Source organism: Artemia sp. Qi Xiang Cuo, chromosome 16 (genome assembly GCF_049724085.1).
Source record: "Artemia sp. Qi Xiang Cuo chromosome 16, ASM4972408v1, whole genome shotgun sequence".
NCBI classification, from domain to species: domain Eukaryota; kingdom Metazoa; phylum Arthropoda; class Branchiopoda; order Anostraca; family Artemiidae; genus Artemia; species Artemia sp. Qi Xiang Cuo.
The window spans coordinates 13925026-13952441 of record NC_142809.1 but is presented as its reverse complement, the minus strand read 5'-3'; the positions used below and the strand labels follow the sequence as shown (position 1 = coordinate 13952441).

Sequence of the window (27416 nt, the reverse complement as noted above, 5' to 3'; positions counted from 1 at the left end):
AATCCACTGATGACTACAAGCAAGCTTTGTGTTTTCGAATTTCCCCAAAATGCTTAACTCACCTTGCAGCAAGACCATGAAATTCAGATTTAAAATTTTTCCAATGTTGCTAGCAACAAAAAAAATTTAAGCAGGAGACCATAGTCGACCAGATTCAGGATGAATCTAGATTGTGAATTCGACAACAATGCTCAAAAGGAAGATTGTGGATTTGGGTTGTTGATTTTGCCAAGCCGTGGGTTGGGTTTATAAACTTTGTTGTTCCAGAGGTTGCAATTCGACAATCCAGTTTCATAAACTTTTTTGTTCCACTGGTAACTGTCGATCGTGTTTTAAGAATATGGTTTTTCAATAGAAAACACCTATAATGTCAGACCAGAGCGTTGTTTTAGGGCATCCCCATTCTATACGGAGTTCGACAAAGATTAAGCAGGATATTGTTTTGAGTGCCGTGTTCAAACACAAGCAAATGTCTTCTTCGAACCCATGTTCATCTTTGCTATTTTCACGCGTTACAGTTTTGAGGAACCCGTGCTCAACACGCTTAGAACCATTAAGATAAAAATGCTTTAAAGTTGTGCTAGGTTAAACACAGAGAATCTGGAAACGATTTTGTTGAACCCACTCAAAACACGTTTCAAACCCGGTGCTTGAAAACACAACTCTAATAAAAATGATCTATGACGGATCCTTATAGCCCATTTTGACAAGGATGGAAGGTTAACTTGTTTTCACCTCTTAATCACGCCAAACCAACCATTTCTTGCACAAAAAAAGGATTCATCTGTCGAGTTAACGGACAAAATATAAGTGATACAGAAGTACATTTAAGTAATTTTATGGTACAAATCAATTGAGAGCTTGTGCTCGTCTATGGTCTATCTTCAGATTCTCAGGCTTCTAGCACGCATCAACGTCATCATACATAGCCTAAGGCATCCAGATACACGATCCTTTTTTAACTATTTAAGATAGGGCACACAAACAACTGTATCATAAACTTTTTGTCGGTTTTCCTGTTCTAGTCTAGTCTCAAGGCAAAGTTCAGCTAGAGATCTCCGTCAAGTTTAACAAGGGATGGATGAGTGTAAGTTCGAAGCGACAAATATTTTTGATGAAGAAATCCAGTGCAACAACACAGGTTCACGGGATAATAGATTTTTACCCAAACTGGAATTATTGTGAAAATAATCCTTTAGTTTCCGCATGCTGCGATTTACGGTAAATCTTGCAGGTAAAAGCACAAAAACACATTCAAATTGCAGGCATAGCATGGAAAAAACAAGAATAAACTTTACTTTTTCTTGATTAAGATTAGATTAGAAGTAGTCAGCCTAATGTAACGAATTGCTATAAAACTTTAAAATGGTGAACAGTTTTATAATACAATATATTTTTAATAATTAGATATTTACGTGATTTTTTAGCAAGATTTCCGGCATAAGTTGAAAAAATTAGCCACACACGAATTTACATTTCTTGTAAAATAATACTGGTAAAATATTGTCCGTAATCCATAAAAACTCTGTGTTCTTTGCAAAAAGCAGCAATGGGAACTAAGGGAAACTCTTTATTCCGTTTTTAGTACATCAATTATTGGCAGCACGCTAGCGCTGCCTAAGTAAAGAACGATGTGGGCACAATGTGTTTTTTTTATCCATACCGGGCACTTCGTATCGAAGGAGTTGTCGTAGAAACTTCAAATAGAGCTCATTCGATTGGAAATTGGAGTGGCTAGTGCCCTTTTTAATAGTCGAAAGTGATTGGTGGGCATCTAGCCCCCCCCCCCCCCCCACGCTCATCATTCCCGCAAACACATCCACTCAAAATTTTGCGATACCCATTTTGTTTATCGTAGCTGATTTCCAGATAGAAAATATATTTTTGAGGAGGACACTCCCCCACAACCCTCGGGGAAAGGGTTTTAAGTTATGCCCTGAAGGCATATAAGAACGTTGTTGGCACAATGTACTATTTATTATTTTTCCTTTAGAGCAGAGCACTTCATATGGAGGGGATCGTCGTAGAAACTTCAAAAGGGGCTCATTTGATTGGAAATTGAGACTTCTAGGGCTCTTTTTCATAGTCAAAACTGATTGGAGCGCAACTAGCCCCCCCCCAACACCCATCATTCCCCAAAACACATCCAATCTAAATTTTGAGATAGTCATTTTGTTCAGCGTGGTTGATTTCCAGATAGAAACTATGTTTTTGAGGAGGACCCTCCCCCTCCACCCTCCGCGCAAAGGTTTTTAGTTATGCACTGCCCTGGGGGCATATAAGGTTTTTATAGGCGGTGTCGTAAAAACTTCAAAACAGGCTCATTCGATTGGAATTTCAAAGGGCTAGTACCCTTTTTAGTAGTCGAAAGTGATTGGAGGGCACCTAGCCCCCCCCCCAACGCCCATCGTTCCCCCAAACGCAGCCAATCAACATTTTGAGAAAGCCATTTTGTTCAGCGTAGTTGATCTCCAAATATAACATATCTTTTTGAGAAGGAATCTCCCCCAACACCCTCGGGCAATTTTTATAAGTTATGCCCTGGGGGCATATAAGGTTTTTAATGAAGGTGTTGTCGTAGAAACTTCAAAAAAGAATGATTCGATTGGAAATTCAAAGGGCTAGTGCCCTTTTTAAATATCGAAAGTGATTGGAGGGCAACTAGCCCCCCCCCCACGCCCACCATTTCCCCAAACACATCCAAACAAAATTTTGAGATAGCCATTTTGTTCAGCGTAGTTGATTTCCAGATAGAAAACATGTTTTTGAGGAGGACACTCCCCCAAAGCCCTCAGGCAATGGTTGTAAGTTATGCCCTGGGGGCATATAAGGTTTGTATTGAAATCTTTGTCGTAGAAACTTGAAAAACGGCTCATTCGATTGGAAATTCAAAGGAATAGTACCCTTTTCAATATTCAAAGGTGATTGGATGGCAACTAACCCCCTTCCGTTACTCATCATTTCCCAAAACACAACCACTAAAATTTTTTGGATGATAATTTCGCTCAATGTTGTTGACTACTCTGGGAATAGAGTTAGTGTGGTTGATAGCCCCTCCCCCCACAGGGTATACGGCACGGATGTTAAGTTAAGTCATGGGGGAATATAAAGTTTTTATTGAAAGTGTTGTCGTAGAGACTTCAAAAGGGCTCATTCGAATAGAAATTGAAAGGGCTAGTGCCTTTTTAGAGTTGAAAGTGATTGGATAGCGACTAACGCCACTCTCACGCCCACCATTTTCCCAAACACATCGAATTAAAATTTTGAGATATTCATTTTGTTCAACGTAGTTGAAAGTTCTGGAAATTAGGTCTTTTAGGATGATATACCCCTCAGAGCCCTCAGTGCAAGGGTTGTAAGTTATGCCCTGGGGCATATAAAGTTTTTATTGAAAGCGTTGTTGTAGAAACCTCAAAAGGGGTCATTCAATTGGAAATTGAAAGGGCTAGTGCCTTTTTTAATAGTTTAAAGTGATTGGATAGCAACTAACGCCCCTCTCACGCGTGACATTTTCCAAAACACATCCAACCAGAATTTTGAGATATCCATTTGTTCAACGTAGTTGAACGTTCTGGAAATTAGGTCTTTTAGGATGTTAACCCCCTCAGAGCCCTCGGTGCAAGGGTTGTAAGTTATGCCCTCGGGGGCATATAAGGTTCATATAGAAATTTGTTGTATAAATCATAGGCAGCAGGATCGCGCTGCCTAAGTAAAGAACGGGGACACTCAAGAACCAGACAAGAAACGGTGACTAAGTAAAGAGGAGGACACTCCCCCACGACCCTCAGGGCAAGGGTTTTAAGTTATGCCGTAAAACTTCAAAAGGGGATCATTTAATTCGAAATTGAGAGGGCTAGTGCCCTTTGTAATAGTCGAAAGTGATTGGAGGGTAAGTAACCCCCCTCTCATGCCCACCATTCCTCCAAATATATCCAATCAAAGTTTTTAGATAGCCATTTTGTTCAAAGCAGGAGAAAGTTCTGGAAGTTATGTCTTTGAGAATAACATCCCCCCAGCCCTCCAGGCAAGAGTTCTAAGTTATGCCCTGGGGGCATATCAGATTTTTATTGAAATTTTTGTCGTAGAAACTTCAAAAGGGCTCATTTGATTGGAAATCGAAAGGACTAGGGACATCTTTAATAGTATAAAGTGATTGGAGAGCGACTACCGCCCCTCTCACTCCCACCATTTCCCCAAACACATCAAATCAAAATTTTGAGATTGCCCTGTTGTTTAACGTAGTTGAAAGTTCTGAAAATTCGGTCTTAGAGGATGACAACCACCTTAACAGACCTTAGGGTAAGGGTTGTAATTTATGGCCTTGGGGCATATAAGGTGTTTATAAAAAGCGTTGTCGTTTCAAAAAGGGCTCATTCGATTGGAAATCGAAAGGCCTAGTGTCCTTTTCAATAGTCTAAAGTGATTGTACGGCTTGCCATTTCTATAGGAAATATTGATGTGGGTATAATATGTTATTTTTTGTCGTTTTTGTTGTTTAGACCAGGGCACTTCGTATTAAAGGTGTTGTCGAGAAAAATTCCAAAAAAGCCCAGTCTATTGAAAATAGAACGGGATTATATCCTTTTTAACAGTCGAAACTGAATGGATGGCAAATAATTCCCCTTCTACTCCTCACCACCCACGCCCAACCACCTAATTATGTTCTTAAAATTCAACCAAATCAAAATAGTGTAAGTATATCCAAGCTATCAAAGAAAGCAAACAGATTTTTTTGCGAATGGTATCAAGTTTTCCATTTCAGGTCAACCAGAGGAGGTATGAAACTAAATTAAACAGTACTATTTGTGTCCAGATTTTTAAAAGGGTGTATGTTGTTAAAAATTGCTGAAAATTCTTCTCCAGCATACAAATAGCAGGCCAAACTGTAAAGTCTTAAAAACTGAAAGATTTAAAGTATTATTTTCTTTTTCCCTGAAAAGACTATGTCAATATAAAACGAACAGACATTAATTTAAAAAACTTTTTCCACAAAATAAGTTTTTCAAAGAAAAGTAAAGAGCTCCATGAAACAAAAATGAGCAAAAATAACATCAAATAGTTTACCAATCGTGAAACTACCACAGATCAGCATCGATAAATAAATGAAACCCAAAACGAACAGAAATTTCAATGAATAACCGAGTCAAACTCAAAACGAGCAGAAATTAACATAAGTTGGGCGCAAAACCCCTATGCCTTCCCAAGGCCAGAACATAATTTGCACTTTACTGAAAAGATATAAATGAATGTGTATTGTCAGTTTAATATACATACACTGATATTTAGTAATCAAAATGTTAATATTATTTGATTTGTTAAAGTTATAAAAGTAAAAATATTTATATTTCTTCAGTAAAGTGTAAATTTTGTTCTGGCCTTGGGAAGGCATATTTGTTTTGCGCCCAACTTACGTTAATTTCTGCTCATTTTGAGTTTGACTTGGTTAATTATTGTAATTTCTGTTCGTTTTGGGTTTCATTTATTTATCGAAGCTGATTTGTGGTAGTTTCACGCTTGGTAGATTATTTTATTTTATTTTTGCTAATTTTTTGTTTAATGGAGTTCTTTACTTTTGTTTGAAAAACTCATTTTGTGGAAAAAGTTTTTTAAATTGATTTATACAAAAACTTCAATTTTGTAGTTTGGTTAATAAGCTGATTAAATTAATTTTTAACTCAACTGCTGGTAGTGTACAGGATTACAAAATTAAAGCTGGAATTGAGTTTCTGCTTTGCACTGCCTTATTAGTAAAATATTTCAATTCATTGGAAGTGATTATAGCATATGCGATCCATATGGCAGGTGAATCTTATGTAAAACGGAAGAGGGTAGTGAAGTATTGTTAAGAGGAGAGAGGAAGCTCAAGGACTGCCAAATATCAATAAATAAAATATGATACCTCTATGAAATTCCATATACGGGGCCGGGAGATATATAACGAGTCCATGACACCAATTGGGGCAGTAGACACATGTCCCCTCTGACTATAAATATATATTTTTTGTATTTTGATTGTAAAATACCCTTTTTAGGAATTTTCATTTGAAAAAAAAACTGCGCCCTATTCACATTCTTAGAAATATAATTTTTTCCCTCCCACCAACATTTTTCTGTGAATTTTTGGCATCTGTTACAGTTTCTAGCAAGGATATGTTAAAAAAAGGGTCAGGTAGCTAGGGAAGGAAAGTTCAACGGCTTGCTTTCAATTACTGGTAAGGCAATGCAAGAAAGTAATCAAAAACTAGAGAGGTTGTGTTAAAACCACGGATTGGAGTTTAAAAAATTACCACTCCAACCTCCAAATAAACACTCTATTATCGTATCATCAAAGGTCACACTTGATAGAAGTGCATTAAATGAACAGTGACATAATCCCAGAGAATGATTTGTGTAGTACGCTATTGAGAAGGTAAAGCATAACTCCTTAGAGTAGTAATTACCGTAGTTAAATAACTAACTTGGAGTAATAATGTAAATGGTTTATTAGGATAAAATGCTATACTTGTAACCTGAAAGTGTTTAAAACCATAAGTATTTTTGGTACTTTTATATTATTATACTATACTGTTCATTAATGTAACATGTAAATTAATCAGTATCCGAATGGCGTTTTACTTTGATCAGAACATAATTGCTTTCAGTGAGCCTATAAGCTATTAAAATAATTTTCCATTTAAAGGGTTGGTTTTGAAAGCAAGAAAATGCTCATGTTAGTTACTTCTGAATTATAACCGAGTCTATACATAAGTCATAATATACGCCACAAGAAAACTTAAGAAAAGTAATTTTTTCCGCCAAACGGTTTAAGAGTATTCTGCGTTCTCAAAAGTTTCATTCTTAGATGGTGGTTGTATCTACATTCTACATATTAACAAAATGATTTGATTGGAATTGGAAATGTTTGAGAATGTCTGTGTAAATATTTCCAACTTTCAGTCAAGTAAAGACCAAATTTTGAATTCATCAATCGATCTGAGCAGAAAAGGATCAGTGGATACTTTAGCATTTCCAGTTGTTGAGTTTCTTAACAACCATCCATTATTTTTTACTACTAGTTCTTGTTCTGGAAGGTTTATTTTATTTGGTGATTACAATGAAAGTGATCCAATATTGAGCAAGGTATAAACTAATTATGTAATTTGTTTTGGATAAATATGGAAATGTCTTATTAGTGATGATTTAGAGCTAAACTCATTTTCTAGAAATAACAAAACAAAAACTTCAATAGGCCTAACATATATGCTAAAGAGCAATAGACCAACCTTTGTTTCCCAAAACAGTAGTCAACTAAAATTACTTATAGGATATAAATCAGAGAAAAGAAATAGGCCTATACCATACAGGCCTATTATCACTAGGCCTACCATCACAGTTGAGTAGACTACCCACCCACCCCCCTGTGTGGTGTAATTTTATCCAAATTCCAGAATGGGGAGGGGCAACAGTGGAGCCAAGTTGGCTGAATTCTAGGCAAGCTACTTTTTGTTATCTTTTTGTAAGATAGCCTAATTTTTGTATGAAAATGGTTAGGCTAGGTTACTGAAATGAAATTTTCAGTAATGAATCCAGAGCCAACAACATAAACTACTCTGTGAAGATATTGCCAAGCTAGTATATTAACCCTCTTCTGATTAATATGTTCAAAATTTGCCAGTAAAGTTTTTGCAGTTCATATTATTGACTTACAAATAAAGTAAACATACCACTTGATGCTTTTTTTATGCTCTTTCCAAATATAATAATGGTAAAATTCTACTTTAGTCACTTTTACCTATCTTGGAAGGGGGTGAGGTTAGGAAACTGAAACTTTCAGGGATGGGTCTACAGGCTAAAATATGTCCTGGGAAGGTATTTTGAAGTACTTATCTCCTCTCCTTCTCCCTCTAGAGGATCCTGAAATTTGCCTACATGACAGGTATTTGAGTTTTGACAAAACTCATTAATTTTGACAAAACAAAATTTTACCTTAATTTTCTGTTATAAGATTCTTTTTCTCTGGCTTTAGTTCTGAAAATGCAATTCCTGTTATTTGAGTAGTATTTTAAGCCATATCAAGGTTAATTTTCAAAATTTAGGAAATGTATTTGCATATCTTTAAAACTCTATAAATCAGGATTGAGCAAAGTTGTGAGGCTGAAAACAATTTTGCTGGACTTCATTTTAAGCTGAAGATCTATTTTACAAGGTTTCACTTTTATAACACACAGATTTTTAAAGGTCATCAAAGGTCAGGACCCTCTTGAGCAAGAAAGAGTGGAGGTAGGTGCTTCAAAATACCTTCCCGGGACATACTTTAGCCTGTAGATCTATCCCTGAAAGTTTCATTTTCCTAACCAAACTCCTTTCCAAGATAGCCAAAAGTAGCTAAAGTAGAATTTTACCATAATAATCATTTTTGTTGCACAAGAATTTTACCCCCACCCCTATATATACCAATTCAGGGTATATATTTGCACATTAGGGGAGAGGGGGTAAAGTTTAAACTTACCTCTCATTTGCACCAGAAATAAACTCTACCCCACTCCCCTAATGTGCAAATATACATCCTGAATTATATGTATAGGGGCAGGGGTATTCCAAGGCTGGTTTTTTTTGGGGGGCAATCTTTTTAAATTTTACTGAATCCTGATTTTTGCCAAATTTTCAGCAGAAATCAAGAATTTTGCTAAATTTCAGCCAAAACTTTCACCTTTGGCCAAAATTTTACTGAATGTCAAAAAAAAAATTTTTTTTGGGGGGGGCAGTGCATCCCTCCCCCTCCCCCTCTTGGGATGCCCCTGTATAGGGTGGGGGTAAAATTCATATGCAACACAAATGATTATTATATCTGGAAAGATCATAATAAAAGGCATTGAGTGGTATGTTTACTTTATTTGTATGTATATGAACTGCAAAAATTTACCAATTTGCCTACTTGACCTGTTGGAATTTTGACAAAACAACATTATAGCTTAATTTTTAGTTTTCAGTTACTTATATGTCATAGCAACCACACTGTTGTTCTTGATCTGAGTAAAACATAAAGTTGGTTAGGTTAGGTATTAGATATAATACATTCTGGGCAGCCTGCTTTCCATAATTCTCTGTTGTAGTTTTAATAGTTTTGTTACTAAAGTATTATATTTTTGGTAAATTTCTAGGTGGTCATATCATTTAGCTAAGATGAAAGTGAAAATGTCATTGATGCCTTTGTCATGCTCTTTCATAATTCAATAATTGCTCCTGGGGCTAATGGCACCTTGAACCCTTAAAGGGGCCCTGAAGGTAATTTAAATATATTATGAAAGACCATATAAAAGCATCAAATGATATTTTCACTTTCATCCTAGCTAAATTATATGGCCCACTGCAAGGTTACCATAAAATTTACCCACCCCCACCCTGCTAATGTGCAAATATATACCCTGAATTGTTGATAGCAAAATTTTGAATTGTAAAACTCAGTGCTATTTTTGTCAATGGCATTTGAAAAACTTGAAACAGTAGGAAAACGGTTTATATTTGAGTTGCCTAATAAATGAGGTTTGAATTGTTATAAATAAGTATTTTTGGAATATATTACTCTTGAACAACTTATTTATAAAAAAGTGCTATGTTTTTAACCACTTTTCAATAACTTAACTAGTATTGATAACTTCTTTGTGTGGTTACAAGAATGAAATACCTTTGGGGCCTTGTTAAGGGCTCAACATGCAATTAGCTTCAGAAGCAAGTATTGAATTACAAAAGAGCATTAAAAAAGGCATCAAATGAAATTTTCACTTTCATCTTAGCTAAATTATATGGCCACCTAGAAATATACCATATTTTTATCATATTTTGGTATATTTCATTAGGATTAACCTAACCTCACTTCTCAGGTTTTGTTGCTATAACATATAAGTACCCTTTTTCTATGATTTTAGTTTCAGAAATATAATTCCTATTAGTTTCCTTGATTCACACTTTGGAGTGAAATGATGTCCATGCTGGATCTGTTCTGCTCTGCACCAGTGATGGTAATTTGGAATGTTACTGTGAAATGGGCCCAGTGATGTTGCATTAATTGGCAGCTGAGAGGGATCACTTACATTTCAATGGCTTGTTGTTCCATTCTTTGTCAAGTCTTGACTTGAAGGAGGCACTAGTGAGCACAGTCATGGTTTTGTCTTGGAGGTTGTTCCAGTTGTTGGAAATATGTTCGGTAAAAACGTTTTGGCGTATTCTGGTCTTCATTCTTTGCTTTGCTAGCTTCTGTGAGTGTCCTCTAGTGTCGTGTCGACCTGTATGATTTGTCAGGAGGGTGTTTTTTGGTTGGCTATTATATTTGTAGGTCAGAATCATATCACATCTGTGAGGTCTGAAGACCAGTGTTGGTAGTTTTAGGTGCTCTAGTCTCTTATCATACAACATATTTTGCAGACCCATGATGCATTTGGAGGCATGTTTTTGAGCTCATTCAGTTATTCTGGTGTCATGCTTGTAGGAGGGGGAGGTCAGACATGTTCCACAGTCCAAGAATGGCCTAACAATAGCCTTGTAAAGTCTCAGGAAGACAGTATGGGAGTGGCTGGTGATAGTCATATCAGTATAGGGTAGAATTTTAAGCCATATCAATGGTTTCTTTTTCTAAATTTAGGAAATTACATTAAATGGTATTGTCCAGCAAAATGTGGAAAACATCCTGTAGAGTTGCTGGTCAGTGATGATGGGGAGATCTTAACTCAATTGCACCCCACTCTGTCTTCCATGGTTTAATGGACCAACTCTTGTCAACAGCAATCTTAAAGGTGTCAACAAAGGGAGCAATGACAGCAATACCAGGAAGATTGTTCCAATGGGCAATAACTCTATTGGAGAGGTAGTGGTTGTGGACTCTGGTATCTGCACTCTTCCATGACAGCTTTATATTATGCCCCCTTGTCCTAGAAGATTCGTCAAACCTAAATTGCTTTTGACAGGAGGAGTTGGCATTTTAAAGCTTGTAAGTCATTATGACATCACCTCTTTGATGCCTGTACACAAGCGTTGGGAGGTATAGCTTGTTCACTTAAGATGGATAGTCAAGATTCTTGCATCCTTCAATAGCTTTTGTTGCCCATTTTGGACATATTCTATTTTCTGTTGATCACCCTTGTTCAGGGTTGTTGCAACACACATTCCAAATTCTAGCAATGGTTACATAAGACAGTGGCCATAACTTTGGATGATCTGCTGCATACAGCACACTTGATTATGTACAGGGTCTGGGATGCTTTGGCAACTGCTGTTTGTGCATGTTTGTTAAATTTTAGTTCCTCATCAACAACAATTCTCAAATCTGTCTCATCTGCCAAGGAGTCAATCAATTGACTTGAACCATCCCCTTTTATCATATGGTACTGCTACCATACATTCTTTCTCCCAAAGTTCATTGACTTGCACTTCTGAATGTAAAATTCAAGTCTTCTTGTATGGAAGCTATTGCAACTGATGACTCTGCAGAGCCAATAAGCTTTGAATCATCAGCATAAAGGCTCATCTTATTCCTTGTAGCTTCTGTGACATCATTAATACAAAACATAGAACAGTGTTGGACCTAAGATTGTTCCCTGAGACATGCCACTGTTAACTTCTGGGAGGAATTCCTGCCTATTGTCCCCAAATACCTTAACTCTCTGCTTTCTTTCTGAAAGAAACTGTATCACCCGTTGTACAACCTCCAGATGGATACCAATAACTATTATTTTGATCTTCAGCCAGCAATGACAGACTTTAACAAATGCTTTGGCAAAATCTAAAAGAATCATGTCAACTGGAGCATTATGATCTAGCAACTTAGTGATATAGTCATAAGTATCTATAAGATTTGTCTCAACTGAATGCTTAGATTTGAAGCCATGTTGGCTGTCTGTGAGTAGTTTGTTGTCAAATAAGTGTTTTGTAATTATGGTATTCACAATTCCTTCAAGAATTTTACTGACTATTGAAGTGATGCTAATGGGTTGGTAATTGGTGACATTATTCCTACTTCCTTACACCCTTGTGACAAACAACTGTAGTATTTGCGTTTTAAGACCCAGACCTTAAAACTTTGGTATCAAGAGACTTTTGGAACAGTTTTGTTAAGAACAGTAACAGTTAATAATCTGCTTAGATTTCTCAATATTTTACTCCAGCATTTCTGGCAAGGGAGTATTTTTTGAAGGTGTAAAAACTGACTTGAACTGCTTATTCAGGACTTCAGCTATATCTCCAGGATTGATTATAATATTCTTACTAACTGACAGTCCTGTTATTGAATGTCTACTGAGCTCTTGAATTAGGGCATATTTCCAAAACATCTTTTAATGGGTTTTTGATGTTGATGCTAATGACTCCTCACACTTGCTTGTAAGTTCTCTTGTAAGGTGCCCAACTTTATTTCACATCAGTTTAAAATTATCATAATTTGCATATGTTGGAATGTCCTTGTACCTTCTCCAAAGTTTCTTTTTCTTTCAGATTGCTCGTCTGTTTTCTCATGTCATGTAAGGGTGTGTTTTTGGTCTTTGTTTCTCAAGTAGGCTAGTTGTTGTATATTTTGCAGTTGTCTGCACAACCATCCTTTTCATATCAAGCCAAGCTTCCTCTAAATTTTTCTTTTCAACAAAGGGTCAATCTTGTCAGATCTTGTTGTAATTTGTACACACATGCTTTCTAAAATTGTCTCTGTGGGTACAACTTTAGTCAACAAGTAATGGCTATATGGTCTGGGTCTACACTTTGGATTCCTTCCTCATCTTTAACAAACAGGAGATCCAGGAGAGTTGGGTTCTTGACCCCTTGGTACCTAGTTGGAAATTTAATAGCCTGATCTAATGAATGCTTTTGTAGGCACTCAAAGAGTGGGTCAGTCTGATCCTCATTATGATCTATAGCAGAATATCTATTAACCCATGAGATTTGGGGCAGGTTAAAGTCTCCAACAATTAACACATTATGGGGAGTATAAGGCATTACTGAATTTATATCATTTGCTATTGCAAGGTGGGAACTTTTCTGACAGGAGGAGCTTGGGCTTCCGTAAAATCATCCTATAAGTAAAGGATGACCCTTTTGCTCAATCTTTATCCACACCTGCTCTACCTTTGGTCCATTTTAAGAATTAACTTTAAGAGTTCCTACCTTCAGGGTTGACGTGACATACAAGACAATTCCTCTTCCTTCAGGATTCACAAGGTTTGAAACTATTGTAAGCCCAGGGATCTGGATTTGTGCATCAATAAGTAACATCAAAGTGTTCTTTGGTCTATGTTCAGTGAAAGCAAACACACTCACTTCAGGCCTAGTTGACATTACAGCCTTGATTTTATCTATTTTAGTGGTAATGCAATCTACATTACTGTAAAGTACTAAAAGTCCATATTTATGCTCTATATAGGCATTGTTAATACCACTCAGCTCTGACTGACAACATTGGAAAGATGAACTATTTGAATATTTTCTGCTCCAAACACTTGAAACACTAGCTAATCCTCCTATATTTTTCACAGCACCCACACTTCAGAACTATACCTGACCACTGTCATCACTGTAGCTTCTAATATTCTAATTTTGTTGCATACACTTATCTTGCATACACATTCATTTTTAGTTTATTTAATTGCTTCCACATAAAAATGGCAAAATTTCCTTTTTTTTTACAGAGAATTTCAGCAAAACAAAATCTCCAGAATTGTATTCAATTAGTTCATCTTTTGGCTCACAATCAATGTAAAAAACTCATTATAGTCTTCACCCCCCCCCCTCCCAAGAAATTCCGCTTTGTCCTTGCAACGGGAGTATCTGTATGGATTCTGGCACTGCCATATTTTCTAGCTTCCCCTAACTTATGTATAACAGTAAATTTTGGGTATGGTCTCACCATTTCAGGTGACTGAATTATAACCACTTTCTTGTATGCTGGTCTTATAGCCTGTAGTTCCTCTTGTGATTCAGTTCTGTCAATCACAGATGGTGGGAGGAAATTGGACCGGAAAAAATACATCCAGATTAAATGGTCACATGGCTGTCTTAACAAATCCCATGGTTATGTTCTTAGGACTCATCTTTGGAATAAATGATGCTTTTAAAATTTGTGTGACTTCCTACACAGATATTCTTTGGCCAGGTTTTTTTTAAGCCAAAAATTGTAAGACTCTGACAGCTTGTTTCAAAGGACTATAAATTCACACGTCCAATAGTCTGAGGCAAGAATCATACCCCTGGACTATCATGCATGTTCTTAAAAGTTAAGTAAGTAAGTTATCTGGCTTTTCAAATTGACTAGAAACTTATGCTACTTGGTGCTACATGGGTCACATAATATGCATATAAACATCTTAGTATCAAGTGCTAAACTTTTGTAGTAACCGATCACAGCTATACACACTCCTCCTCCATCACAATGCATTCAAAGCCTCTCTCTTTACTCCCTCCCAAGAAGTTCCCATTTCCCTTAAATCTATTGTTACAACATCCTCTCACCCTACTTGAAAGCAACCTACTTTTTGTTTGGCCCTAGAAAGTTGCCTGACAAGGATTATCTTGGATAGTTTATTATTATTCATCTGCAGAAAGTGTCCTATGCCTTGAAAGTAAGATTTACCCATATTTTTTGTACAGCTTACTGTTTGAGATATAGTCAGGTCACCAAAACAATCTGTAGGTAATTTCCTTGGTAAACATCTAGCTAATCCTCCTATATTTTTCACAGCACCCACACTTCAGAACTATACCTGACCACTGTCATCACTGTAGCTTCTAATATTCTAATTTTGTTGCATACACTTATCTTGCATACACATTCATTTTTAGTTTATTTAATTGCTTCCACATAAAAATGGCAAAATTTCCTTTTTTTTTACAGAGAATTTCAGCAAAACAAAATCTCCAGAATTGTATTCAATTAGTTCATCTTTTGGCTCACAATCAATGTAAAAAACTCATTCGATTCTTCACCCCCCCCTCCCAAGAAATTCCGCTTTGTCCTTGCAACGGGAGTATCTGTATGGATTCTGGCACTGCCATATTTTCTAGCTTCCCCTAACTTATGTATAACAGTAAATTTTGGGTATGGTCTCACCATTTCAGGTGACTGAATTATAGCCACTTTCTTGTATGCTGGTCTTATAGCCTGTAGTTCCTCTTGTGATTCAGTTCTGTCAATCACAGATGGTGGGAGGAAATTGGACCGGAAAAAATACATCCAGATTAAATGGTCACATGGCTGTCTTAACAAATCCCATGGTTATGTTCTTAGGACTCATCTTTCGAATAAATGATGCTTTTAAAAGTTGTGACTTCCTACACAGATATTCTTTGGCCAGGTTTTTTTTAAGCCAAAAATTGTAAGAATCTGACAGCTTGTTTCAAAGGACTATAAATTCACACGTCCAATAGTCTGAGGCAAGAATCATACCCCTGGACTATCATGCATGTTCTTAAAAGTTAAGTAAGTAAGTTATCTGGCTTTTCAAATTGACTAGAAACTTATGCTACTTGGTGCTACATGGGTCACATAATATGCATATAAACATCTTAGTATCAAGTGCTAAACTTTTGTAGTAACAGATAAAAAAACAACATGTAGAATTAAAAACCCACTGCACCACCACAGGACTGAAAGATAGGCCTGACCAGGATATGAACACAGAATCTCTTGCACCTGAAACAAGAATCATACCCTTAGATCATCATGCCTATGTGCTTCATGGTTTTATGCATAAAAACTGAATATAAGATGGCCAAAAATCGAAGATTTGGTTTTGCCACCCCCCCTCGCCTCCCATGCTTTATGGCCCCCCTCTTAGAGATCGAACAGTCCATATTGCTATGTTATATGGTCCACATATGTTATATGTGGCCCATGAAGTTCAAAAATGGATCTAAACAAAAAACTGACTAGTGAGAAAAAATTGCCATTTTTAGCTGATTTAGTAATGGCTATTATTATTTTCCTTAGTCTTAATAGTAAAATGTTATACTGAGGGCTCAAACATCTAATTCTCCCCCCCCCCCGCTTGAGGCCAACACAGCTATACACACTCCTCCTCCATCACGATGCATTCAAAACCTCCCTCTTTACTCCCTCCCAAGAAGTTCCCATTCCCCTTAAATCTATTGTTACAACATCCTCTCACCCTACTTGAAAGCAACCTACTTTTTGTTTGGCCCTAGAAAGTTGCCTGACAAGGATTATCTTGGATAGTTTATTATTATTCATCTGCAGAAAGTGTCCTATGCCTTGAAAGTAGGATTTACCCATATTTTTTGTACAGCTTACTGTTTGAGATATAGTCAGGTCACCAAAAAAATCTGTAGGTAATTTCCTTGGAAAACATCTAGCTAATCCTCCTATATTTTTCACAGCACCCACACTTCAGAACTATACCTGACCACTGTCATCACTGTAGCTTCTAATATTCTAATTTTGTTGCATACACTTATCTTCCTGTTCTTCCAAACTTTTTTCAATTGTGAATAAACACCCTGAGCCTTGGCTATTCTACTTTTAACATTTTCACTGTACCTGCCATCTTTACTAAGTATATTACCTTGGTAATTAAAGTTGTCCATTTGGTTGATCTTCTTATTACCCAACATCACCTCGTCACCTTCACTTATTCTTAGTCTTATGAACTTAATCTTCCTAACATTAATTCCAAACCTATTCTTGCATCCTCAACTTACAAAATCTCTAAGCTAACATTTTCACCTAGGATGCTTAATTCAGAAGCATTTAGGAGAGTTATACCTTCCCAATTGATTTTGTGCTCTCCCATTGCCTTTGCTTTGCTTCATAGATGCATGACTCATGCACTTCTCAATTATTAATTTAAGAGTGAAAATTTGGTCAATGCATCCTCTTCCCTTCCCTAAACCGCTTTGCTGTGCTTCTTAGGACACATTCCATCCTCATTTCCTACCTTAACCAATGCAATGTTATTCTTCTACATAGCATTAATCACTTTGAAGTATTTATTGGTTCACCATACAAGAATAGGACCTTTACTAAAGATCTATCAGTTAAATCAAACGTCTGCTTATAATCTATAAAACTGAGGACTAAATGGGTTTGATGACTCACACACTTCTCAATTAATAATTTGGTCAAATGAAAATTTGGTCAATGCATCCTCTCCCCTTCCTTAAACGAAACTGTTTTTTCCTTAAAACTTTATCTACAGCATCTCTAAGTCTAAAAAGTATCATTATACTTAACAATTTGCTTTCTACAGCAACCAAGCTAATGCCTCTATAATTACCACACTCACTCTTATCACCTTTCTTGTAGAGGGGTTTAATTAGAGTTTTTTTTTTAAATCACTAGGTATTTCCCCTTTTTCAAAATTCATATTCATAATCTTCAGTAATTTAACTCTAACCTCATAATCACCATATTTAAAAAAAAACTATTTACCACACTCAGCACCTGGAACCTTATTATTTTTTATTCTTTTTAATACTGTCACTAATTCTTTTTTACAAATGGATTTTCCTTACATCCAAAGCGTCACAAACTTTTTCTTTTTTTTTCTATGTCTTTTCTTGCAACTCTATCACGGTTAAATACATTCTCAAAATGTCCTGCCCATCTCTCTTTTATTCTTTCCTTATCACTATTTGTGTCCCAGTTCCTGTCTTAGCTGGGACAAGTCCAGATTGACTGCTCTATCTCAATTTATTAAGTTGCCAATACAATATTTTACTATTATGCCATATGGCTGCATTTTCCAAATCTTCAGCAATGTTATCCATGGCCTCAACTTCACATCACCTTAATTCGTATTTTGATGCTTTCTCCACTAGACTCCTCTTATTTTTATATGATCTATCACTCATAATTCTCATACAAACTCCTCCTCCTGTCTATTAAACATAAAGCATTTTCACAAATATTTGTAGTGCTTCTAACTTTTTTCGCTAAGACACCATAAGCAACTTCACAAATCAATTCCATCTATTTCTCGTAAGTCTATTCCATCCGTCTTCTAGATTTCAAATTCTAAACTTTCCAGTTTAGTATTCAACTGTTCTTGGAAGGTTTCTCTCAAATTCTAATCCTGAAGTCTACCAACATCATAGCTTCCTAGAAGTTGCTTACCCTTCCTTAATCTCATAATCCTAGACACTACTAGATGATGGTCTTTACTTTTAACATCAATAACAGCACTCCTATGTACTGTAGTATTCTGTAATCAATCCTGCCAATAACATAATCAATAAGGCTGGCTGTTTTACCACCATACAAATACCATGTTAACTTATGGGCCATTTTATGACCAATTACTGTATTGGTTTCTACTAGATCATTATAACCAGCATGCAAAAAGTGGAGTAACAAGTTGTGTTTTCAATTAGAAATCCTAGTCTGAGGGATTTCAAGTGAAATCAGGTATAAAGAATATCTAAAAGTAAATGTATATATTATCCAAAATTTGGTCTTAACTTACAAAAATTAAAAAAAGAAATATATTAAATTTTATCCTATTCTTATTGATTTGTTTTTGCTGAACATGTTTTAATCAATCTCATAAGTGGGAAAATGAATATCTTTCAATAGATAAATATATACAATAGTTATGGCTATAATAGGTATGGACCATGGCAATACAAAATGAAAAACTCGAAGGATGTTCAGTTTCTAATGTGAATTTATTCCTTCATTTTGGAAAAATTTCTGAATTCTTGCAAAAAGGGACAGAATCCTAAAGGATTTTGATAGTTGAGTCAAGATATAAATTTTATTTAGATTTTTTCTGAGTTTTGTATTGCTGGTTAATTTGCTTACTTTACCCCTTTTTTTTCTTCTTTTTCCTTTTAAATAAAGTAGATGGTGTTAGGAAATTTTAAGCAACATATTGTCAGTTGGGTATCAAAAGGTCATATCTCCATAATTGTAAATTTTCAGAAGCGGCAAAAATGTCTCACAACTTTTTATTTTATTTCCCTTCCATTAACAGTAAAACAAAAACAGATTGATGTGTAAAATCAATACATATCATCCGTTTTTGTTTTACAGTTGTTGGAAGGAAAATAAAAAGGTGGTGAGGTTTTTATTTTGCTCTTTTGAAAATTTACAGTTATGGAGATACAACCTTTTAATATCCAACTGATGATATAGTGATGTAGACATGTAGAAAAATATTTTTTTTACGTGGATGCATGTGACTTCAAATAATTTATTTTTCTAGACGTCATCTTCTGAAGTCTTGGGTGATCGCAAAAACAGGAAAGAGGGATGTGATTGGAAGCATGTGTCACATGATCTAGTAGATGTCAGTTCCATCAAGGATATCATAAATCAAAATACAGAAAGTCCTTTAGTTCTTAAATTTGAGCCATTTATTGTTCATGTCCAATCTAAAACTTTAGAAGCTGCACAAAAGCTTGTAAGTTAGTAAGCCTACTAATTGAAAAATATATAGGGGAGGTATTTTCATTTTTTATAATTTGTCTTTAGTCACTTTATATTTCAGCTTCAGTCGTTTTAGAATTTTTTTTTTAACTAAGCTCTGAGAATGGAGGGCTCTCAGAGCTCAGAGCCTCAATCTTACTGTAATGTGGTCGTTGTGGTATTGATAAAGAAAACATGTTCTTTGTCAGTCAGTTTGCTTTACGGACTGTTCTAGTTTTAAATGTGAATCAGTATATTGTTCGTAGTTTCCTTCCTAATTACTATGGTGCCATCTGTTATCAGGCCCATGGATATAAACCAAAGGGAACAAGATTACTCTCCTATAAGTTTATGTTAAAAAGTGTGCTTTTATTCAATTGGTTTGCACCTCTGACATATTTCCATAAGCCAAAGACATTTTTCATTGAGAAAGTACAATCGTCAGAGAGACAAAGAATCCAGGCTTTTAAATACCTGATTTTAAGCCATGAGCCATTGAAAAGAGCGAAAGGTTAAATTCCGGCTGATTTGTTTATCCGTGGTTCAGCATATGTTAGAATAGTCGCGTCAGATTAGTAAAACAGCCAGATTAATAGATAGTCATTAAGCAATGAAACAGATTTCTTTAAAGTATTTTTAGCAGTCCAGTTTGAAGTATTTCATTGTTCTGATTTAAGTTAAGTCTTTTAATTCATTAAGCATAATTGTACACAAGGAAGAAGGGCATTCCTCCTGAGATGAGTTTGAAGGATCCTCTCATCTGAGAATTATTGCATAAATATTCCCTGTCTATTTTTGACCCCCCAGGCCTGCCCCTTCCATGGAAAATTATTAATGAAACTTGTAGCTACAGCTGAGATTCAGTAAGTTTAAAGTTCTTCTAGTAACATCTCGCTTTATAAGTCATACTCATGAAATAAGCCCTTTCTGTTTAGAAATAAAGTTTACAACAGTATGGTACTTAGACCAAAAAGATGTGGTATTTTCTCCTAGCGAGTAAAAAAACGAAAGGGTACTCCTAGAGAGATCTTAGGATTCTATTATGTTTGGAAGGAAAGCTCAGCTATGAACGCGGTCAGAGCTTGCTATGGCATTGGGATTTCATACTGCCAAACTAGAAAAACTAATTTTAAATGAGCAAATATTTGATTCCTTTCTGTTTTGGATTAGTGCTGAAATATTTGTACTTCTGGCTAACTATTGGTGTGCTTCTATTATGTATATCGTCACTGTTATACCTAAAGGTCATATCTGACATTTCTGTAAGCCTGACATAGTTACAAAGAACGTTTGCTAAGCTGTTCTCAAGGGTTCAGAAGGGGAATGTATATTTCCTCATATTTTGATCCTCCTAATCTATGTGGTTCTTTTGATCATCTCTTTGAAAATAGCTTAGTATGCGGTTTTTGACAATTGTCTTAGAAATGTAAAGATATTATATGTGGTTTTCAGATGTGACAGTGATAATGTAGTCAAAGAAGCCTGTTTCCAAAATAGGGAGTTTCAAATTAGTCATTTTCAAGGGAAAGCTTCAGAGAATGTTGTTTTCACTCATCTATGTCCACGTAGTAATGTTGGTTGGGCCTTTTCTGTTCGAATACAAAGAACATCAAACAAAAATACGAGTATTTTCTGCTGCCCAGACCCATTTTAGGTCTATTCTCACCTGAAAATTGCAATTTTCTAATATTTTCCCGGACCCATTGTAGGTCCATTCTTACCTGAAAAACACATTTCTAAGATTTTTCCTGAACCTTAGGTCCATTCTTACCTGAAGACCGCAATTTTCCAATATTTTTCGTGGACCCATCTTAGATCTATTCATATATGAAAACCACACTTTCTCAAGATTTTCGTTTTGCTTATTTGAAACTGCGATATTTTTTGGGCCAGTATCATATTTACGTCAGTTTTGCCACGTTGAACATCAAAAATAGATAAGCAAATCATTTTGCTTTTGCTTTTTTTTTTCTCTCTTTGTAGTGCTCGGTTTTCTTATGTACGAAGATGAGTTTTCAATAAATGACAATAATATAATAGTAATTGGTTAAATTTGATAAAGTATAAAGTATAAAGTAATTGGTTAAAATATAATAGTAATTGGTTAAATTTGATAAAGCTTTTTGTCCCTTAAAAATCCAAACATTGGTAAATTGTTTTGAAATTTTATTTACATAATTTTAATTGGAAATTTTGGCGATCCACTGACAGACTGAGTCCTCAGTCCATAACCTATATTGTAAATTGCTTGAAGAAAGATTATGAAAAAATTTGTGAACTTTCTTGTCCTACTGATAATTCAGAATCTTGTTTGAAGAATCTGCTCTTTCAGCGGATTGGGCCTTAGTTAGCCAATCTCACTTTGACACTATTTTTTGTGGGTGCTATTAATAAGGGCGCATTTTCCACGAGGAAGTAAGTACTCCTGTTTACCTTCCATCCTTGTTAAAACAACCAGTCATTAAAAAAAAGGTATATTTCTTTTTCCAACCGAACGCATACCGAAAAGACAAATCATTCTCGACTAGCCTTTTAAGTCAGATAGAAAATTAAATGTAAATCTCCTGCCTGCTTTTACCTGCTATAATCTCCTATTTGCCTGGTTTGCAAAAGACTTTTTGAATATAACCTATTTTCAATCTATTGAATACCCCTAAATGTGTAGAACCAAAAAAGAAAAATAGGGATGGCTAAGGTTGTTGGTGCATGGGATATAATGCCTTTTTAATGAGAAAAAAATTACCATTTTAGTGTCCTGAAAACTTCGAACGAATTTCTGACATTATTTTTTCAAATTTTATCTCTTGTATACAATCTCCTACACAAGTAGATTTCTACTCTGGTCTCAAACCAGAGTTGAATGAGAGCGCTTCGTTTAACGAGCGATAGACAAGAGGAAGAAGAAAGGAAAGACATAATCGTTGAATGAATCGAATGCAACAACCCACGTTCACGTGGACAGATGAATTTTTTCCAGCTCTCATTCTTATGAAAATGGATTCTTAATTTTTCCAATCCAAAGTAACCAATCGCATAAAAATTTTCGCAATGAAATTTTTTTTTTTGTGCGTACAATTTAAGGTGGATTCTTATTTATTTTGATGGCAGTCGGCTTTTGAAATAAATTGTTATTCTAATGAAGGCAATTTAGATTAGTGTAACGTTTAATTGTAATGTTATGCATGATTCGTATGTAAATTGTCATTTCGTTCAATGGGTTCACTATTGGGCTCAACAAAAACAGACACTGTTAATTTTTGTATTTTTAACATTAAAAAACACTCATTCTCTTTCTATTCTTTTCTTCTAAAGCACAATTCTTCTCTGTTCTCATTCTATCTTTTTCTTTTTTCAAGCTTTCCTGTGGCGTTCAGTCTGGATTCCGTGAGTCTGGCATTTCATTCCGTCAGAAAAGCGGTAAAATTAATAAAATCATTGTTGCAATTCGAAGTACGCACGGAATAGAAGTACCTTTCCGTTTTGACTTGGTCTCATCAGAGGTACGTTTTGTAAATGAAACATGCCATTAACTAAGTGGTTGTGGTCTCTCGGAATTCTATTCAAAGGAAATAAGTTGTGTCTGTGCAGTAGTGTTTTTTTTTTGCGGTTGTGTTCTGTAAAAAGCGTAATCAAGTTACTATTACTGCTACTAACAACTAACTGCAACACCAAGCCGCCTGAGACCAACACAGCTACGCACGGTCCTCCTCCATCCCAATCTATTCAAAGACTCCCTCTTTACACCCTCCTAAGAAGTTCCCATTTCCCTTATATTTTTCCTTATGCATCGCTGTTGTTTCCGATTTTAGTTGGGAAAAAAAAGGAGGAGATAGTGTCGTCACTTGGTCTGAACCCCCTCCCCCTTCTCGATATATAAAACATTTTGGCTACAATTTTTTTTATGTCGTTGATGTCTGTAAAATTTGCAATTTTACGACAAGCCAACAGCTGTAGCTTATACTCAAAGGACAAGACAATGGTATTCCTAAACTTTGGGTATATCCCTTGACTATCCAAAAGATCTAATATTAATTAGAAATTTTTAGAGAATGATCTAAAAACATACCAAAAATTTGCACTGGGAGCATGTTTTACTTAAAATGAATCGTTACGCTAAAAAGAAACAGGGGGGGGGGTGCTTCTTCTGCCTCATCCAATGCAATCTGTTCTGCTGTAGGACTATTTCTTACCGAAATCACAGATGGAATTGAGAAACAAAATTACAGCAACATGGAAGAAAAATGGTTATTCCCTTTTATATATTTTAAATTCAATTATGTCCATTACGACCACTATAACGCAGTGTTGCTCTGAATTTTATTATCTAAAATCATTACATAGCATTTTCTATAAATTCATTGAAAGTTGGCCTCAGGCGAATGCCCTCAGGGATTTGATTTCAATTTCATATACAGCACCAGACAAGAGGGCAAAGCAAGTTGCATTCACTCTTCTGTTTGCGTTTTGTCCTTGAGCTGATTAGGCAAGCAAGGGTTTTCATGTAAATTTGGTAAATGATGGCACATGAAGAGCAATGCTTTCAGAAGGAAGTGAGTTGACGTTCTGGTTGAAACAGTCATTATTTTAATTACTTTTGTCGAGAACTAGACGCTGCTCCATCTTGCTCGGCAAACATAATTTCACCAACAGAAGTTTTCCAGGAGGCACGGTCATGTGTAACGGCTTCGACATGGTACAGCCAATCCCTATCCTAGAGCCGACCAGAGGATAGAAAAAAAATCATTGGCGCTAGTTCAAACCTTGTCTTTAAAGGTGGTGGTAGGACTTCCGACGACACTATAGCTACACTGGTAGCCCTATTCTGAACCCTCTGGAGTTGTGCCAAGTGAGCTTTGGGAACCTCAGTATAAAGTGAACTACAATCTTTGGCAACAAGTCGTGTGCAGGATTTAAAGAGAGGGCTGAATGAACTTCATCGAAGATGATGCTTCTTATTACAGGGAATCGAATCGAGGTGGGTAGTCCAAGGAAGATCCGACACATGAATTTTCAACTTTTAGTCATAGTTATTTATAAATAAGGGGCAATGTTTCTCTTTCTTTTTGTGGAAATTGTTTATAATACTTAGACCTCTTTTATTTTTCATTGTTCTCCTTCTATTTCCTGATTATCTTTCTCTTCTTCTCTGTGATATATTTCTTTCCTTAACTTTTTTCGATCTGAACGACAGACTATCAGTATGTGCGATTGAGCGATAATTGCTGTTCCTTTTATTTTCAATCAATGTTATCATCTGTTTGATCATTGGGGATGGATGCAACCCCTTCGATAGTGACAGGTTTTGTATTAATTATAAACTTTAATTTTGGCCAGATGAAAGGGTGGACCCAGAAGGTATAAAAAGAGAAGTGCGAAAAATATTAGAAGACTTAGGGTAGGCTATGTCTCTATAGCCTAATGAGAACACAGTCCTCATTTGTTAAAAACAAGAACGCTGAAATAATCATCTTTAGTTATTTTTAATTATATAAACGAACTTGAGCCGTGACCGCTATTCTGGTCAAAGTTCTGTAGCTAATTATAGAGGACAATGGTGCAACTTCTAAACATCAGCTGACACATCAATTGTAAAATTTTTGTCATATATTTTTGTAAGTGAAGGACAGCGTTTCTTGCTGGTGTGAACTAGTTTTCACAGCCAATATCAGTTCACCTTTTATCCCTTTCCTTCCCTTCTCTTGTTATCTTCTTCTGTTTTCCCTTATCTTTTATGTTTTAGTGATGGACCATCGGTCTTTGAGCTTGACTTTTGATTGCTATTTTTTATGGTAATTAATTTTAAATTCATTGGATTACCTAGCTATCTAAATACAAGGATAGATAGACAAGACTGGCCAAAGACTGATATTTGGGGGGGGCAAGCATTTTTGCTTTGTGAGTATCGCAGAGAGCATTGCAGTGCTAGACATGATTTATACTCCCCTATAAATGCGCCAGGATCAATGTCCATGGAAAACCTCGTTACATTGAACCCTCGGCATATGGCCGACATATGGCGGGTCAGTTGCGTATGCTATGAGTAGGTGAAATTGGACTCTACTTAGGGCACTCACAGTTATTATCGTCAGTTATCTTTATATTATTAAGATATATTTTGTCCTTTTTTCAGTTTCTTGGCTACATTATCGAAAAAGTCAATGGTTTAATGAAAGAAAATGTGTCAAGAATCGACCGTCTTCTAAGTGAACTAAAAAAAGCGTTTACTGAACAAAGTGATATATTAAAACTGAAGTGATTTATTGTTGGATTACATATATTTAAATTAAAAACGAAACGATGGACGGAAGAAAAGATGGTTCAAATGCAAGCGACGAATCTTTAGCTGACGAGTCCGTCATTCTTGAAGAGTCACCTTGTGGCCGGTGGTCAAAAAGAAAGAAAGTTTTATCACACAAAGATTTAGTGCCTGGGGTTGATTCTGCTTTTCTTGCTATTGACGCAGAAGAGGGGGTTGAAGTAGTCTGGAACGAGGTAATGCTGGCTGATCGCCAGCAAGAATTTGCAGAGCGCATTATGTCGACGTTCGACCAGCTTGTACAACTGAATCACCCGAATATCATTCGATTTCATAAACATTGGACAGTAGATGGGAAAATAATATTCATTACTGAGCATATTACCTACCCCACGTTAAAACTTTATTTGAAAATGACTAAAAAGAATGGCAAAAAAATTAACCCCGCAACATGGAAACGATTTTGTTTACAGCTGTTACACGCTCTTCGCTATTTGCACTCTCGCACACCTTGCATTGTTCATGGCAATTTATGTTCAGATGCAATCTATATACGTCCAAACGGACTCCTGAAAATTGGTTCGGTCTCTGCTGAAGCTATTATGGCTTATTCTAATTATAAAAGTTCACCCTGTTTTTTATTAGCACCAAGTTCTGGAAGGCTGACTACTGGTGCTGACATCTATTCTTTAGGATTAGTCGCATTTGAGATGGCAACTTTGGAAACTAGTGATACTGCGACGTCCTTACCTGTGGACCAAATTAAAAAGATTTTAGACTCTCTTGACAATGTACTAGAAAGGCATTTCATTGAGACGTGTCTTGATCCTAGTTTGGCCATGAGACCACCAGCGTTTGAACTGATTTTTCATCCAGCTGTTTTTAATGTCCCAACACTCAAGCTGATATCAGCACATGCTTTTATTGATAAATTTGCCAACGTTCCAGATCTACAAATTGGTGACTATTTCCAATTAGCAAATTATGGTGAATCAGACAGTATTAAGGAGATGGTGCAGTTTCTTGAAGATGTCAGAATGGGTTGCTACCCAATTCCCGCTATTGGTATTGAATTTCGTCGTCGCGCTAGTTCATTTGATAAAACGAAACCAGGCGTCACTGATGTATATCCTCTAGAAAAGAGGCGAATTGAAAAAGTGATTGTGGAAATTAAAAACTCTGACGGGGGACAATCTGAGATACTTTTACAGTTCATTATGACAGAAAAACTGACTCGCAAGGCAAAAGCTCTTTTGGGAGTCTCAGACACGCCTAAATCTATTGCTAATGAGCTCCTTCATTATGGTATAATCAATACCGATGATTGTGAGCAGGTTCTTAACGAAATAGAAAACACCATTAAATCTTGTTACCAAACTGGTACTAAAAGTAGTTAGTTTCTTTTTCTTCTTGTTTTTACTATTCTACATTTCTTTTTAATTTCAAACTAATGTTGTTGCCCCTTGGTTTGTCACTGTTATTGTATTCTATGTTTATGATTAAACAAATAGTTGCCATTCCAATGGCGTTAATAATCTAAAGCAGTGGTTTCCAACCGATTTTGGGCCATGGCCCACCTTGACATTTCTAAAATCCTGATGTCCCCCTTGTGATATTTAAATTTTGTTATTTCAAATTTTACGTGTTTTCATCTGAAGGAAGCTTAAGAGGCCATTAACTATGTATTTTTTTTTTACTCCTCTTCTAGGCATATTTAGTACTAATGAAAAATATTGTCTGAGTACAACATCTTTTACGCAACGTGTGACGGCACTGCAATAC

The 27416-nt window shown here is 35.9% G+C and overlaps 3 protein-coding genes across 6 annotated transcripts in view; 2 read left to right on the top strand and 1 right to left on the bottom strand.

Moving 5' to 3' along the window:
• LOC148942595 (uncharacterized) overlaps window positions 1-119 on the bottom strand; it is a 156108-nt gene extending 155989 nt beyond the window's left edge. For 2 of the 3 annotated variants that reach the window (XM_089102581.1, XM_089102583.1), the window contains exon 1: window positions 1-30. This exon is cut by the window's left edge. The gene's annotated coding sequence lies outside the window, so the exon portion shown is untranslated. Of the gene's footprint in view, window positions 31-62 lie in introns of those variants that run through there. The other variant, XM_089102582.1, reaches the window with a different exon arrangement.
• Window positions 120-6860: 6741 nt separating this feature from the next.
• On the top strand, window positions 6861-25647 carry LOC148942594 (tRNA wybutosine-synthesizing protein 3 homolog). 2 transcript variants are annotated; one of them, XM_089102101.1, is made up of 4 exons: window positions 6861-7119; window positions 19176-19373; window positions 22735-22878; window positions 25509-25647. In XM_089102101.1, the coding sequence occupies exons 1-4, from the start codon at window positions 6898-6900 to the stop codon at window positions 25632-25634; spliced, it is 690 nt and encodes a 229-aa protein (XP_088958227.1). In that variant the 5' UTR covers window positions 6861-6897; the 3' UTR covers window positions 25635-25647. The 2 variants fall into 2 exon arrangements, with proteins under 2 accessions (XP_088958227.1, XP_088958228.1); XM_089102102.1 differs by having other exon boundaries at window positions 6862-6915.
• Window positions 25648-25675: 28 nt separating this feature from the next.
• Window positions 25676-27153, top strand: Madm (MLF1-adaptor molecule). The gene has a single exon (XM_089102100.1). It carries the CDS (start codon window positions 25676-25678, stop codon window positions 27029-27031), a length of 1356 nt encoding a protein of 451 aa, XP_088958226.1. The 3' UTR covers window positions 27032-27153.
• Window positions 27154-27416: the final 263 nt, after the last annotated feature.

What these genes read in the sequence shown, in the direction of transcription:
- LOC148942594 (XM_089102101.1), top strand. Translation starts at nt 6,898, where the DNA reads ATGTTTGAGAATGTCTGTGTAAATATTTCCAACTTTCAGTCAAGTAAA. An exon ending in GTGATCCAATATTGAGCAAG is followed by an intron (nt 7,120 to 19,175) that starts GTATAAACTAAT and finishes TTATTTTTCTAG; the next exon opens with ACGTCATCTTCTGAAGTCTT. An exon ending in TAGAAGCTGCACAAAAGCTT is followed by an intron (nt 19,374 to 22,734) that starts GTAAGTTAGTAA and finishes TCTTTTTTCAAG; the next exon opens with CTTTCCTGTGGCGTTCAGTC.
- Madm (XM_089102100.1), top strand. Translation starts at nt 25,676, where the DNA reads ATGGACGGAAGAAAAGATGGTTCAAATGCAAGCGACGAATCTTTAGCT.